The sequence below is a fragment of the Marmota flaviventris genome, chromosome 3 (assembly GCF_047511675.1).
Source record: "Marmota flaviventris isolate mMarFla1 chromosome 3, mMarFla1.hap1, whole genome shotgun sequence".
NCBI lineage: Eukaryota > Metazoa > Chordata > Mammalia > Rodentia > Sciuridae > Marmota > Marmota flaviventris.
Genome location: NC_092500.1, coordinates 27,342,854 through 27,360,031, shown reverse-complemented (window position 1 = coordinate 27,360,031; position 17,178 = coordinate 27,342,854). Strand labels below are relative to the sequence as shown.

The 17,178-nt window shown below is 40.9% G+C and overlaps 1 protein-coding gene across 4 annotated transcripts in view; it reads left to right on the top strand.

Annotated features, from left to right (window-relative positions):
* Positions 1-17,178, top strand: part of LOC114088460 (pleckstrin homology domain-containing family G member 7) — a 46,613-nt gene that overhangs the window by 18,667 nt on the left and 10,768 nt on the right. For 3 of the 4 annotated variants that reach the window (XM_071609649.1, XM_071609648.1, XM_071609651.1), the window contains exons 6-11: positions 472-567; positions 1,307-1,408; positions 3,250-3,363; positions 9,295-9,469; positions 11,448-11,563; positions 11,916-12,009. In XM_071609649.1, the coding sequence (XP_071465750.1) occupies positions 472-567; positions 1,307-1,408; positions 3,250-3,363; positions 9,295-9,469; positions 11,448-11,563; positions 11,916-12,009 (697 nt within the window). The remainder of the gene's footprint in view (positions 1-471; positions 568-1,306; positions 1,409-3,249; positions 3,364-9,294; positions 9,470-11,447; positions 11,564-11,915; positions 12,010-17,178) is intronic. The other variant, XM_071609650.1, reaches the window with a different exon arrangement.

The following is a 17,178-nucleotide window of genomic DNA, read 5'->3' as shown; positions in this document are numbered from 1 at the left end:
TGATACCTTGATCCAACTCAAAACGTTCTACCATTTTTCAGCTTTTCACTCACTAATTTTCTATTTCTAATTCCGTGAAAGTAAAGAACACTGGAGTTTGGCAGAGGAAAGAATAACTGAGAACACAGCAGGAGAGTTGTTTTGTTCTCCAGTCAGGGCTGTTGGCAAGAAGGTAGCCTCTGGGACTCCTTGGCCCCAGAAAGCAGCAAGACCATTTGGACTGATCATGTTCCACAGACATGTTCTCAGGACTCACATGAGGAGCAACATTGCACTGAAGAGCACGTCTCCCGTGTGTTCTGTGAAGCTTAAATGTCATGATTTGTATGGAGGGTAATTCTTCAGCCTTGGGAATACTGATATTTACATTGTTTTGTAAGGTTATACCCAGAAGGATTATATTTAAAGTTTCTGAAAAGGGCATGCTTCAAATTTTAAAAACAAAAAGTAATATGCATTTATTTTTTTAAGATCTTTTTGAATACATTAAAATATCTTCAAATTCACGAATATCTCCTGGATGTGGATCTATGGAGACTTTTTGCAAACCTGGAGGAGTTAACTCAGGTGAGCCAAAGTAGGAAGTAGGGATGTGTTAAAATTCACCAGATGATCTTGAAAATTCATGCATGGTGCATCCACAGGTCTTGTATTCCTTAATGGAAATTGAAATATGCTTTATTACATCTTCTATCCCCACATAATCTGATGATTAGAAGTTCAGATTTATAAGGATGGCTAAACATCCACCAACATTTTCCAAGAGATTGTAGATATTCCTTAACCCTCACTTTTTATTTTTCCATGACTATTTAAGAAAGTAGAAATATTCCTAAGATCTCCATCATCTTTATAAATGTTTATTTTTTAAGTGAAGATCCTTTTATCACATATATTATAAGTGAACAGTATCTTTCAAAAAGGAGGGTAGAGAGATAGCAAGAAGGATTTATTTTTAAAGACTTATAATAGGTATATAATATGTTATATACATAAGTCTTTAAAAATAAATATAATATATATGTCTTTAAAAATAAATATAATAAAAAGTATAATAAAAAAAACTTGTAATATTATATATACCATAATATATATAAGTCTTTAAAAATAAATCCTTCTTGCTCTCTACCCTCCTTTTATATATATATATAATTTAAGAGGAGAGTAAAATAAATCTTTGATATTTTGCTAGGAGGTGAATTTGAAATGGGAAGCATTTGTAAGAATGATATTTGAGGTTCATCAAATTTTTATCCCTCAGCCCTCCGTGTGTGCCTACTCTTGTTTTCTTTCTCTCTGGCTCTAGACAAGCCTTGGTTTTGTGAACAGTCTTTTCAGCATCATCAAGGTCTACGTAGAAGCTTCTGAGACTTCACCATTGATGGATTTCCTTTCTGTGCTTGCAAAGGTAAGATCCCTCGGAGAGAGCTCAGCTTCCTGCAATGAATTCACCCACCTCCCAGGATGGTTGTTCATAGCTACTTGATTTTCTTGGTTTCTGGGAAATTTTTCCCACTACCCTCCCACAAAGGAACCATCCCCTTCTGCACCAATCAACATTTTCAAAAATAACTTGCAGATTTTGTTTTCCCAGTGTCACATCTCCTCCGGGTTTTATTGACACAAAGATCTGCATGCATGGAAAATCCATTTCCAAGTCTGTTTTTTAAATGACTTCAATTTAAAGCAATATTCATGGCAATAGTTTAGTGTTCACTAATTACATGGTTGAATTGTTCTTGTAACAAAAGTGCCAGTCCCTCAGAAAGGAACAAAATAAACTTTCAAATCCGTCAGTACCCTTGATAATATTTCTGCATGTGAAATGAGGAGAAAAGAAAAATTGGTAGCCCTGGTTTGACAAGTGCTACTTATTTCTTGACCTCACCCCCCACCTATTTTTTTTTACTTTGACCTTTTTCACCCAATTCCTATCTAATGACATTTAGCAAGATTTGAATTCTTATACTCCGTATAAAAAGTCATAGACTGAGATTTATTGAGCACTTAGTAAGTGCTATGTATGAGGGTGATATTCTGTACACAATATGCAAAATTAGACAAGCTCCATGCCTTGAGGAATTTGCAGTCCAAAGGAAGAGAAATTAATCCAATAATGGGACTAATGATTATATAATCAAATTCAGAGGAATGCTGCAGAAAAAAAACATAGCTATTATAAGCATCCAACAAAGGAAACCTTCTACTTTGGGGCAGAAGGTGGGGCAGTTACTGGAAGGAAGTACTTCCTGGAAAATAATCCTGAAGGTGAGATATGAAGAAAGGGGAGTTTTCACAAGGTAAAAACAAGTAGGAAGTTAGGTATGAAGTAGGCGGATCCTTTAGTCAACTTTGAAACCAGATTTAAACTTTAAAAGCTATAAAAAATAAGAAAGAGAATGTAAAGTTTGGGGAATTAGTTAAAATCTCAGGTGCTCTCAATTCCTTAAAAGTCAAAGATTTTCTAAATTTAATTCTTAGTAAACAGTCTGGAGAAATACCAGCTTCTCATTAAAAAAAAAAAAAAAAGTGTGCTAAAGAATGAGATATTAATAGACTCTTTATTAAATGTCTTTAACACACTTTCAAATACAGAACTTGAGAGAGATGTTCCAGGTTACTATAGTTTTAGAAACTAGGAGAATTAAACAAATGAGCATTTTTTAAGAACATTGGATGAAAAGGTGAATGTCGCTGCCTTGATTACTCACCACCTACTCAAGCTTACCCTCAACCTTCACGGGCACTGAAATCAAAGGCAGTATTTGTCACTGGTACCACGCAGGTTGTGTTGGCCTCAACAAAGCCTGAGTGGAAATCAAAGGGTAAACTAAATCAAGAAGTCCTGACTCGAATTTTCTTTAAACAAGGGGGTGGGAGAGAGACTATTTATTGAGGTATTAATATTATTATGGGAATACCATATTTTTTAAAAAAAAAAAATTTAGTTGTATTTTGGACACAATACCTTTATTTTATTTATTTATTTTTATGTGGTGCTGAGGATTGAACCCAGCACCTTGCATGTGCTAGGCAAGTGCTCTACCACTGAGCCCCAGCCCCAGCCCAGGAGAACCCTAATTTTTAAAGGAATGTTTCTTGTGGAGATTTCCTGTCTAATTCACACAGTCACAGCTCCTGCAGGATCATGGAGTCTCCTTTGCTCTTCCCTATTCTAGTGAAGGGAAGGAGGAAGTCAGCAGGGCTCTGTGCTCTCCCTAACCGCCCTTGGTTCTCCTCCTCTTGCAGTATTTCCGAGGGAGCCTCTGTCAGAGCCACCAGACCTATTGCCTGAATTACTCTGCTGCTGTGTTTTATCTTGAGAGCCTGAGGCAGAGAGATGACTTCAGCATTTATTTAAAAGTAAAGTACCAGTTTATCTTCTTCTTCTTCTTCTTCGATATTTTCCCTAACACTCTTAGGGTGTCAAAGATACTGGGAATTCTGATACCCAAATTTATTGGGAAAGAAGAGAACTAAATGAGCTACCACACATTATAACTGGAATCCTACTTCCCTTGTAAATACACCCTCCACTTCACACTGAGGAACTTTAAACTGTACGCATCTGGAAGCATGACACCATCTGAGTCACCTTTTCAAATTTTGACTGGCACTTGAAACATTTTATTTGTGCATTGGTAGAAATCGGTACCTTGTAAGGAGACAACCGGAATAAGAATGTAAGCTTTGTTGGTGACTGAAAATTTGACCCTTGTAGGATTTGGTGCCAGAAAAGCCCTATAGCACAAAAAGTAGAAGTACCGTTTACATTGTGTTCTACATGTACACACCACCACCCCCCTCCCCGCCCCAGAGTAGCTCACAGAGCACAATCTAAGTGTTGCTTCTGGAATTGTGCAATATGGTATCTCTGGGTCCCAAAAACATTACAAGAAAGACTTTCTTGTGTGTGTGTGTGGGGGGGGGGGGGTCTTTAGGTCTTCAGCATTTGCTAATAAGTAAACCAGGAACCAGTTTTTCTGGACCTCTCCCCAATCCTTTGACCCTTCCTTTGTTATTTCTGTAACCTGAATTGTACCTGTTCAGTAGTGATTCAGAGAAAATGGTCCAAGCCCTTCCAGAAAACCCTCCTTCCCCTGCAGCTGTAAGAGGCTGGCAGAAAAGACAGCCGCGGTTCCCAGTGACTCAGCCCTGAATCCGTGGGCCTTTGCCATGGCTTCAGCGTGCCAGGAAGCCTGGGTGTGGCAGGATAAGAAAAGGGAAATGATCTTGGCAAAGAGAGTTGCGCTTATTTTTGTTGCTTCAGCGTTTCAGTGTTGTCTTTGTTACTCAAACTGAAAACTGAAAGCTCATTGGATTTCCAAATATGTAGAATAATCATGCTGCACATGTTTTCCCTGGAAGCCATTGGGTCATTTCTCTCCCTTCCAAGCTGGAGGGAGAGGTTAATGTAGCAAGGTCCATCCAGCTACCATTTTCAAATAACGATGGAAAAATCCCACATGAATTGTGACAGAGAAGGGTGGTTTACATGAGTCTGTGGAACACATACAGCATCCAGAGATATTGAGGGAAGGGAGCAAAGAACACCATGCTGTTAGGATAACACATGAAGCTTTTATAATGAGGAATGCTTTACAAGGGACTTTTCTAGTTCTTAGCACAAACCTATGATGTTGATGCATTGTTCTCATGACTCCCTGAGGCTCAGAGAGGTTACACACCATTTTCAGAGCCAATAGACAGCACGTGAAGAACCATGTAAAGGTCTTTAGGCAAAGAAAGATACATGGAACCTGACTTAAACATTATGCAATGGATGCATGCAACACAGCATCACATGGAAATCCATAGTTTGTATAATTCTTTAAAATTTCTACATATCAGCTAAAATAAATTCAATCTAATTTCTAAAAAATTCAACACTGTTTACACTAGCACTGTTTCCAACTCCTCGGGGAAGTGTTAGCCTCATGAAATAAAGATATGGGGCCTGGGAGAGACTCTGAAGGAGCTGGAGGGGAATCTGCCTTCCACAGCCCCATAGCACAGAACAAAAGCATCCTTCACACTCGAAGAGTGGCCAGCGTTAAGTCCTTGCACCGTGCTCTGTACCAGACATCTGAGACCTCTTTGTCTTGACAATAACTCAGTGGAATTTGATATTATTCCCATTTTCAGGAGCTTGAGCAGATCAGGCAAGTTGCTATAAGATATGTTGTTCTGGGGCACAAAGAAGACTCTCAATCAGACCTGTCTGAAGCTGACCTTCATCTTCTCACTATTCCCTGATATAAACACCTTCCTTAGAGAATTTAAATTTATGTTGCATGATGGCCTAAAATTGGACTATGTGAATGCACTGGGAACTATATACCCTCTGTCCCACACGAGGCTGGGCTTTATGAATGTTATGTACATTACATACATTATCCTGGTGCTCATCGATGGGAGTAGAATTCTTCCCACTATTTTGGAACCAGTTAGTATGATGCAGCAGAATAGAGTGGGACTCTGGGCCAGGTCTGCTAGTGTAGCTCAATTAACAATAGTTAAGAATAACAATCGCTAACAACAGCTAAGAACTCTAGAACTCAGGGGGTCTGGAACTCTAGAACTTCAGGATGTTCCAGGCACGGTTCGATGTTTTTTTGTGTGGATCAGCTCATTAAAACCTCTCACCAACTCCATGAGGTGCTTACTATCATTATCTACATTTGGCAGATGAGTTTTGAAGAGGATACGTAAACGTCCCGAGGTTCTAAGGATATTGACTGTCCCAGCCCAATGCTGCATCCCTGCTTTAGTCAGCTTTCTCACTGCTGTGACTAAAGGACCCGACTAGAACAATTATAGAGGAGGAAAGATTTATATGAGGGCTCACAGTTTCAGAGGTCTCAATCCATAGACAGCAGGCTCCATTCCTTGGGTCTGTGAATACACTGGGAGGTGAGGCAGAACATCATGGCAGTAGAGTGTGGCCAAGGGAAGAGGCTCACGTGATGATCAGTAAGCACAGAGAGACTCCACTCTCCAGATACAAATATATACCCCAGAGCCATGCCCCCAATGAACCACTTCCTCCAGCCACACCCCACCTGCCTCCAGCTAACACCTAGTTAATCCTATCAGGAATTAATTCATTGATTAGGTTAAGGTTAGAACCCAATCATTTCTCCTCCAAACCTTCTTGCATTGTCTCACATGTGAGCTTCTGGGGACACCACATCTAAATCATAACAGTCCCACCGAGACAGATTTATTTATTTGTGCCCCTTTAACTCCTTCCATTTGTCCTCTAAACACATCGGGTATGTATTATTTTATAAAAAGTAGCTTCCATTTATCTAGATCCATTAATGAAAAAGCCTTTTATGTCCAATATCTCTACGTTCTTTGATTTCCCTAATGGACATGAAAAAATAAAGCCAAAATAGAGAGATGAAAGAAAAACTTAGAACTTTTCTAATTTTCAACCAACATTTTTTTCTCTCTCTTCTGAGGCTTCCCAAAACACTAAAGCCTTCTGATATCTCTTCTGGATCTTTCTCTGAGTTACTTATCACTAAGGCCTCTTGCATAGCTCTGAATCTTTTCAAAGCAACACCTGATAAAGCAGCTAGTGGGGCTGGCGAGACACCCAAGGACAAGATCTAGCTATGGAACTGCAAATTGCTAAGCAGAAGGCGAGGAGATGAAAGGGAGGATTTGGAGGGGGAAGAGACAGCGCACGCTTTGCAACGAAGAAGATGGGAAAAGAAAATGATGTAGGGGGCATGGGGGGGTGGGGTTGTGTGCTCTGTATTCAACCCCTCTCTACAACCCAAAACCTCCAGTGAAATTAAACACATACTCACAAGACGGTTGGCCAGAGGGGACTTCACAGTGAAAACTGACATAAGAAATCAACCAAGGGTGCCATGGCTTGAATGTCCCCACCATAACTCATTGGGAGCTGGATGAGGACTCAGAGAGGTTAAGAGGTGGGAACCAGTGAAGCCTTCAAGAAGTACTGGATCATGAGTGCTCTGTCCTCATGAATGGACTAATTCACTTATGGATTAATGGAGTCATAGGTTATCCAAGAAGTGGCTTTGTTATAAAAGCCAGCTCTCTGGCTTGTTGGTTCTCTCGCCCTGTGGTACCCTGAACTGCCCTGAGACTCTGCAGAAAGTTCCCAGACACAAGAAGGTCCTCACCAGATATGACTTTCTGATCTTGAGCTTCCCAACACCCAGAACTGTAAGGAATAAAATTTTTCTTTATAAATTACCCAATCTTGGATATTCTATCACAGCAACAGAAAATGGACTAAGACAGAGGGGCTGTGATCGACTCATGCTGTTCAGCGAAGAAATGGTGAAACAAGAGCCAGACAAAGCCATTACAATCTTAATGTCCATAAGTTTGTTAATATCCAGGGAGGGCTTTGGATTGGTGGGAGTTTGAATTGTACCTAAATCTCTGAAGTGCAATAACTAAATTTGGGTATAGGGACATCTCTGGGGAAGCAGGGGGGGCCTCCCACAGTGCACCTGACCCACCCGAGGACCACCTTGAAGAGTCAGAAGGCAAAGGAGTTCACCTGGGCAGGAACTGAGAATAAAGGTGAAAATGAGGGATAGTCTAAAGCAGAAAAATACTGATGTGAGGGCAGGATCCCTGCCATAGCTGATCTGGACGGTTATCCCACAGCACCAGAGACTGAGAGCTCAAAACAACAGAAATTTACTCCTCACAGTCCTGGAGTCTGGAAATCTGAGGTCAGGGCGCCAGCACGGTCAGGTTCTGAATTGTAGTCCCCTGCTTTCTCATTGAATTCTTCCATGGTTGGGAAGAGAGTTAGAGAATTGTCTGAGGCCCCTTTTATAAGGGCACTGATATCCCTGGTGACCTCATTACCTCGTGATTTCATCCCACTGGGATTTCAACATATGGAATTTTGAAGGAACACAAATATTCTGCCCATATTAATAACCCTTTTGTATTTGAACTCAGGATCGACTGGGCCTGAGCGGGTGGGTAAGTGAAGAGGAAGAGAATATACCGTCAACAATACTCCTCAACGTACTTTCTGCATAGATGCTAGCAATCTGCCTCCACGCAGCATGTCACCTTCAAAAAAGCCAGGGCTCTTATATTCAAGGAAGTGTCACATTCAAAGAAATAGCTATCAGCCAGGCATGGTGGCGCACACCTGTGATCCCAGCATCTCCGGAGGCTGAGGCAGCAGGATCACAAGTTCAAAGCCAGCCTCAGCAACGCAAAGAGGCCCTAAGCAACTCAGTGAGATCCTGTCTCTAAACAAAATATCAAAAAGGGCTGGGATGTTGCTCCTTGGTTAAGCACCCCTGGATTCAATTCCCCAATACCAAACAATAAAAAGAAAGGAAGAACAAGAAGCAGCTAACAGACAAAACTAATGCAAAAGCTATTGTCCCATTTACTTGTGTTTCTCAAAGATCACTTATAGAACTCCGGGGTATAGCTCATCACAATACATCTTCCTTTTCCCGTCTCCCCCTGTGCTTGCATACTCTAGAACTGCCTCTTTCCCCAAACCCCAACTGCAGACACTCCAGATTACAACTGTGGGTGCGTCCTTCACTCTCTCCTCCTTCTGGTTTGCTCTGAATCATGTGGCTCAACTTAGCCTCTTGGATTTCAGATTTCATTTTTGATCACTGCCCTGATCCTTCCCAGCAAGGAAGAGTCAAGGAACTGACCCAACAAGCAAAGCTCCTTCCATTCCCCTTTTCTGTCTCTTCAGTCTTGATTCTCAATGCTCCTAATCATGCATCACAATAAGAACGGGAATCAAACTGGTGAAACCAGAACTCTCCTCAAGGACCAGAGACTAGGAGAAGCCAATGGGCAAAATCAAACTCTCCATGAGACGTGTAAGCAAGACTTTTTTGTGCATCTAAGTCTTGATTCAGTTCCCCGTTTAGGAGAACTGAGCAGTGGGATATGGCTGGGTCTGCTGTCCTTTGCCATCATCACCGGTTTAGGAAGGCAAAACAGATGAAGGAGCCTTGCCTTTCTTTAACCGGCAAGTAACACTGTTAGTCAGTAAGGTGCAATAATTCTCTTGATCACTCCTAAGAACCCAGGGTCAGGCCCTGAATCTGTCACCGGTACATGGATGCTTGCTACAGACAGTTTATAATGGAGTTTTCAAAATCAAAGGTGAGTCCATGGCTTGTAAGTTTTCCCAGCCACCTGGCAGGGGCATTCCTTTCAGATCTCTGAAAATTTCTTGGGTCCAGGCTTCTCAGTGCCGTGATGGGGCAGGTGGTACTCTGATGCCTTTGCTTTTGCCTTCCCCAGTGGTGTGAGCAAAACGAACAGTGCAGACGGCTGCACCTGCCTGAGCTGCTAGTGGCCCCGCTACACAGGCTTACTCGATACCCCTTGTTGCTGAAGAATATCTGGAAACGGAGCTCGGACTCCACTGAGAAGATCATGATCTACTCCATCAAGGAGAAGGTGGAAAAGTCAATCCGTAAGTCCTGGAGATATGTGAGCTTAATATAAGAGTCAGGGAGCCTCAGGGCTCCTGGAAACCATCTGGGCTTCATTCCGGAAGGCAATTCCATTGACTTGAGGTCACAACTCTGGGAAATGGGATCCACATCTGAGGTTATTACAAATCACACTCACAAAACAATGGGTCTGGTCACATCCTGGTGAGCTGATGAGAATCCAACACCAAGTCAACCCAGGACGTGGCTCTGTCTCCAAGGGTTTCAGAAGAGAGGTCAGGCAGAAAGGGCTCTACTTCCCAGATAACTGAAGGCACTTCATTTTTAACATGCATGCTGAACCCACACACAAAGCAAACGGCAGTCGGCCCCATGGAAAACTATCCATGGGGGATAGTTTTAAAACTATTATACTCATCGTTTTTAAAAATCACTGAAGTCCAGGGCCATTGCAAAAAAACAATGCCAACTACAAGAAGAACAGAAATCTGGGGATAGGAATTGAACACACCCTGTGATGACTGAAGTGTACCTAGGTATCTCTGTATAATTAAAATTCAAATAAAGTCCATGATACATGCCCATAGTGCAAGATTTCCTGGTGGGCATCAAAAGGGAACACTTCCAATTGATAATTAACAGCTGTACAAAAATAACATATTTGTGTTCCTTTGCCAATTCAAAAACAAAATAAATAGCAATGCAGTGGGATTGTCCTTTCCACTTTTCCAATTTTTTTCCTGAAAATTCCAAAATAACCTAAGGAATTGGAATTAAGTTTATCAAATAGCAAAGCAACAAATTCAATTAAAGATCAATTCTTTTTAAAAGCTTTTAAAGTAATTGAGGATCATTTGGATGGGAAAATAAAAGCAAATCCACTGGAGATATCTCAATAAGAGATGGCCTCTTACTATGGAAAGAAGGGTGTCCTTTAAGTTTAAGTCCTCCTTAAATGTGACAAATTCTCCAGGTTCCACAAACCTTGTGATTGTGATTCTATGGGTCTCTAACTTGCCCCCATGTTTTCAAACATTATTTCAAAACCTCAATAGTTTATAGAAGCACAATTCACAATAGCAAAGCTAGTAAACCAGCCTAGATATCCATCAACAGATGAATGGATAAAGAAATTGCAGTTTATATACACATGGAATATTACTCAGCCATAAAGAAAAATGAATTCATGACATTTGCCATTAAATGGATGGCTCTGGAGAATATAAGTGAAGTAAGCCAATCCCCCAAAGCCAGAGTTTGAATGTTTTCACTGATATGTGGAAGCTAAACACAATAAAGGGGAGGAAGGGGAAGAAGAGAAGTTCAGTAGATTAGACAAAGGGGAACAAAATAAAGGGAGGAGGGATAGGAAGAGGACAGAAAGTAGAATAAATCTAAGAATTTTCTTATGTACACCTATGAAAATACCTTAGTGAACCTCACCATCATGCCCACCCACAAGAATGGGGTCCTAATTAGAATAAGATGTATCCTAGACTTGTATAATTTTATCAAAATGGATTCTAGTATCATGTATAACTAAGAAGAACCAATAAAATAAATTTTTTGTAGTCCTCAATAGCAACAACATATTGTTGGAAAATTAATAAAAATCTTCAAAGAGCAAATCAAATTCTTACCAGAAAATATCATCCCTGGCTTGAAGTAAATGTATGCTTTATGATTAGGACAAAACGATATATTTGTCTTTGCTGGTCTAGTATTTTTTTTTCTTCCTCTACTTATAGGCTATGTATGGTATGGCATGTAAGAAAGACCACCAAGATTTTATTAGTATTATCTTTCTCTGCAGAAGTCTGGTTTTAAATTAGTGATTTTTTCAGACATTTAAATAGCAAGGATTATATTAAGCACACCTAAATTGTGATTTGCTCCAGGGCCAGTCAGTATCTCTGATTACTGTGAGTATTGGTTAAAATTTATGCTGTGGTGTGTGTCACGCCTTCAAAAATACATTTGATGTGTCTTGTCTTTCAGGAGATCTTGAAGGAAAAGTGAAGTGGCTTGACAATTTCCAAAAATTCAGACATCTACAGGAGATTATAATATGGCCTCCACTTTGGGATAGAGATAAAAGGTTTTTCATTCCAGAGGTACAAAAAAGGATCACTAAGGACTTGCATCCCTTTCTGGAAGTAGGACATTCAGGTGGAAATACAATAGTCTTAGAAAGTCCCCCACTGTCCACTTGAAGGATAAATCTAGTTTTATTGGCAAGAGGTAAAGCTCTTCCCCATGTGCCATTGTACATGGGGAGGCTCATGCCCTCATGCCATTCTTGGGGGGGTTCCTCAGAGATATTTTCCCACCCTTTCCCGTCCCAGAGTCTGACTACTAGCATTTCTAAACATCTTGAATTTTCTAGATGGAGTTGATTGCCCTGGCCCCATGTTCTTTTTCAATCACTAACAACATCTCTTTTATTTTTCTCCCTTGTTTTGCAAGTGTTTGAAACACATTTTTAAGGACCACACAGCAGAACACATCTTGTCTCCAACCAACAGACACCTTCTCTATGAAGGAAAATTAACTCTTGCAGGTAAATAACTGGTTTAAAAATCCAGTGTCTTTAATGCCTTATAATTTGTTCCATTGCTGTTGGTTGAAGGATGGGGAGAATTTGTTTACCTATGTCCAGGGTAGCAGTGGATCTGAACCAGAGAGCAACCAGCTTGAATGAACACTGCACAATGGAACTTACTCTCTGTAAGATGGGGTAATTTTATCTATTTCATGATATTGCTGTGAAAACAAAAAGGTAGGTCTACATGCTCACAAGTTCAAGGTCTGGCATAGAGTAGTTCTCAGTCAAGGTCAGCAGTCACTGTCATCACATCATCACTTCACCCCTGGCCCCGGTTGTGTGTGTGCACACGTGTGTGTGTGCATGCACACACACGTGCAGGGAATTGAACCCAGGACCTCTCACATGCTCCTATGCTAAGCATGCACTCTCCTGTGAGCTGTACCCCTAGCCCTAGTCATTGACTTCTTGGTATGTGATAAGCCTTAAAGGGTGCTGAAGAAAGAGTTTTCTAGAAGCAATGCACAAAATGGCCCAGGGATCCCAAAGCAGGAAGACGGGGCAGGAAGTTCAGTGGAGAAGCAAGGAGAGTAGGAATCCCCTAAGGCAGTGGAACTCAACCATCCTTAGCCAATAATTCACCACCCCTCACTTTTGTGTAGAAAGACAACAGTTTCAACTTTTCTTTAATGTTACTGAACATTTCAACGTAATTATATATTATGACAAGGCTAAATCAAAATAATGAAGCAAGAAATTTATTGTTTCCTGCTCCAAAAACATATGCCTCTCCCTCCAAAACTGGCCTCCACCTAAAGTTATCAGAGATTTTGTTTCCCCTTCCCTCTACCTCCCAACCTCCCACCAGTGTGAGAGGTACTGGCCTGTGTAGGAAATGAACATGATAGCAAAGGATAAATGCAAGAAGCATTTCAGAGGCAGAACAGAAAGACTTTATGATTGATATTGTGGATGAAGAGGAAATAGGCCACAGATGCCTTCAAGTGTTATAATCTGTATTGATGGAGGGAGTGGTCAGGGAGTCAATGTAAGGTGGAGAGAGTGGTCAGGGAGTCAGTGTAAGGTTCAGGTGCGGGCATGATGGGAAATCAAAGGCAAGCTGACCGAACATCTCCTGTCATGTACTGTCATGGAAGCCCAGGTGGAGATTCACCTAAGACTTGGCCAGTACTTTACACATAGACCCACCTTTTCTAGAAAATTCTTCATATAGAATCACCTGTGGTAGAATGGGGATGAGCTACATAACATTACTAATACCAGGACATTGATTGATAGTAGAATCTGGGTTAGGAAAATTCCAGCAGAGGAGACCCCATAGAGTATATAACAGGGAATCAAGTTTCAAGTCAGTGGAACTCTGCCTTAGAGTTGAACAGGGATTTGATGGGGCAGGGATAATAACACTAGAAGAAATTGGACATTGTTTTTGGATGGGAAAAGTACTGAGCCAAGAATCAGCAGAGGTTCTGGGGAAGTAGGTCAGTGGTAGAGCTCAAGTTTGCCATGCACAAGGCCCTGTGCTCAATCCTAGCAGCGATTTAAAAAAAGAGAAAGAAAAAAATCAGGGGATCCAGCACCAACTATGGCTCTGGGAAAACTGATTAAATTTCCATAACCTCCTCTAAATGTTAATAATGATGATGACAATGACAATGATGGTAATGAAACCTGACACATAGGTTGTGTTTCCAGATTTCTTCCAAGTCTTCAAAACTGTACTATGATGACCAAATAAGTATGTTCCTTTTTTAGTGCCAGAAGGTACTCGTTTTCATAACTTTCGGAGCCTAACTATAATTGCCATTGGCATTCAGGCTGTGTGCTTCCTTCCCAAATGTATTGCTCCCCTCTGACTGGCAGCTCTAAATAAAACAGTCAGTGAAGGGTAGACTCTGTCTGCCCCACAGCTGTAACACCCGAAGTGCAGGTGCTGTTCACACTGCTGCAGAACAGAAGTAAGGCGGTAGTGCTGCTCTGTGCTCCACCACAGTTCAGAATCTATGAAGACAATAAAGACCAGGTTGACACACCATTGCAAAAATGTGTAAGTCTCAGGTCAGGTTGCATAGCAATTATATGATTCTAATTCCCAACTCACCGTGTTCATTACCCAAGAGAAATAACTCTCGGTGAAAGTTATCACTGGGCTTCAATAGCCTTAAACTACTGGAATAATACATGTGAACTGATTTGGGACTTACCATCTTCCTCCTCAGTCCTTCACTTTCAGAAATGATCATATTTTTCTCCCTAGCAATAATCGTTTCTAGATACATCTATCTTATTTTAGACCTTGTTTGCAGGTTTACTATGAATTGGCTCCCCTAGAACTAAAGCTCCCTGAAGGCAGGACAGTGTCTAAATGACAGATGCATAATAGATGTTCCAAGTTTGTTGGCTACTTGGTGGAACATGGGGGGGCTCCATAAACTGTTCTAAAACAATCAAAATTTCCTACAATAAAGTCTAGGACATAGAAGGTCTTTGTTACCCATTTGTTCATATGAAGTATTTGAAATTAAGAAGAAAACACAAAACTATTTCATTTTAACAGTGCTCATCAAGCTAATTCATGTGAGAGCAGCAGAAGGTGAGGAAAACAAATAAACAGGTCTTACGGGTTGCTATGGACTGAATCACACCCCCTCCCTGCTGTGTACACACAGTCCATATACTGAGGCCCTAACCCCTGGTGTAAGTGTATGGGAAGTAATTAAGATAAAATGAGGCACAAGAGTGGAGCCCTGATCTAATTGGTTATGTGCCCTCACAGCAGGACACAAGAGAGCTTGTTCTCCTCCTTTGCCACAGAGGACATATTGGAAGGCAGCCATCTGCAAGAGGGAAGAGAGCCTTCCCTGGGAGTTAAATCGGCCAGTACTTTGAGCTTGGATTTCTCAGCCTCCTGAATTGTGGGAAATAAATTTGTTTGGTTTAAGGCACCTAGCTTATGATATTTTATTACAGCAGCCTGAGTTGACCAAGATGGAAGATCTAATACAGTCCGGACATCCCATTCCTAGCCCTCTGTGCCACTGGAGAGATATCAATCATTTTAAAAGATTATTCCTCTCTCATGTTCAATCCCAAACTATCCGACTGCTCCACTCCACGAAATGTTTAGGGACCCAACTACCTCTGTGTTATTGCTATCTCTTAGACATTGCTTTCTTCTGTGTGTCCCAAGATGACCCACCAACGTGTCTGTATTCCACCATGTGAGGAGGAGGGGGCCCTTGAAAGGACTCGGCCCACCCTCCCGGGATATGACTCATAAGTGGCAATGTGACTCAGAATTTAGTTCCTTGGTCATATCCAGCTATAAGGGAAAACAGGAGATATACTATTTATTCTCTGTGGATGTGTACCCACTAAAACTTAGGAAGTTCATTATCACAAGAGAAGGGGAGAAGTTTTTTGAGGGACAAACAGCAGTCTTTGCATAGCCTGATTTATGAAAAGGAAAACACTGTTTGTGAGGCAATCTTTAAAAACATGCAAGGATAATTGAATATGCTTTCTGATTTCTCTTCTATACAAACATAGAAGGATCTTTCCTCTAATCTTAATACAAGAGAAGAAAGTAGAAATGAATCCTAAATAACTTTATCTATTCATTTTTTGGTCATTGCCACCTATTTTCTAGGAGTGAAAGCAGATTAATACAAATGAATAAAATAAGTAGAACAAACAAAAATAATCACTTGGGCTGGGTTGTGGCTCAGTGGTAGAGCTCTTGTCTAGCATGTGTGAGGCACTGGGTTCAATCCTCAGCACCACATAAAAATAAATGAATAAAATAAAGGTATTTTGTTCATCTACAACTAAAAAAATAATAAAAAGAATTACTTGATTTCCTCTAAGAATCTGTCACATTCCTTCCAAACACTGTCTTTTCCTCTGAAATCACCTAAATTTAACCATTTATTTTTCTAATTTCTAATGAATAGAGTAAAATGAAGAAAGAGATACTTTATTCTAATATTTGATTTCTCTTCCCTACTATTTCTTTCTTAGGGAAAAGTAGAAAAGCCTATTTGCCTTAAATAACTTATCAAAAGTGGTATTGATGTCAATGATGAGAATCAATCAGTTCTGTTTCCCCTGATGTTGAAGTTGAACACCCAAGAAATGGTGATGCAAGTTTTATTTAAAGGATAGAACAGAGACAGACTTCTCTGCAGAGAAGGTTCCCTGGAGCTGGGTGTCTGAGGAAGTGGGGGGGGGGATGTTCTGCCCCTTTTATACATTTTAGATTTCCTTTGTTCTCATGCTGTCTTCTCCCCCATCCTGTCTCTCTCCTTCTGCTCTCCTGCTACATGACTAGCGACCCTAAAGGTGGGCCACAGGTGGAGGGATCCTGTGTGGGGAAAGGAAGCCAGCGGCCCAGGAGGCATTCATTCATTAACAACTCCTTATAGGCAGGAACAGTCCCCTGGAGGCGGGTCACCTTGGCAACCGGTAGAGGAGGGGGAAGTGTCCTGAAGGTGTTAATATTTCATTTCCTCCTGAATCAGCCCCCATCTTTCTAGCCCAATCATTCACCACCTACACTGACTGCCTTTTTGTCCCCTGGCTCAGTTATCAGAAAAGTTTATAATCTTAAAACTATGTGGATAATATTTAATTACATAGACACATTGTGAAACATGGGAAATAAGTAGTTTAATGACTGTTTTAGTCAAACAGAGCATCCAAACAAAATTCTATAGACCAGGTGGCAACAGAAAGCATTTCTCATACACTGGAGGCAGAAGTCTCCAATGGAGGCACTAGCCCATTGTGTTCCTGGTGGTTCCTGGGCAGGCTCTCTTCCTGGCCTGTGGATGTCCTCCTTCTTATTGTGTCCTCATATGGCAGAGAGAGAGGACACTAATCCTATTGGGTTATCCTCATGACCTATTTTACCTTAATTACTTCCTTACTCCATATACAATCACATTGGGGTTAGGGCTTCAATGTATGAATTGGGGTAGGGGGTCCCAGTTCAGTCCATAACAATGACAAAATATCTTTTTTTTTCTGAGTAAACATGGGTCTTGGCCAATGACCACCCCAATAGATGAGTCAAGATGGAAAAATGCAGCAAGTTCAATTTGCTAATGGATTTGTACTGGGCTTAGTTGAAACCATAGAGAATATCATGAGTTACCTTAGATT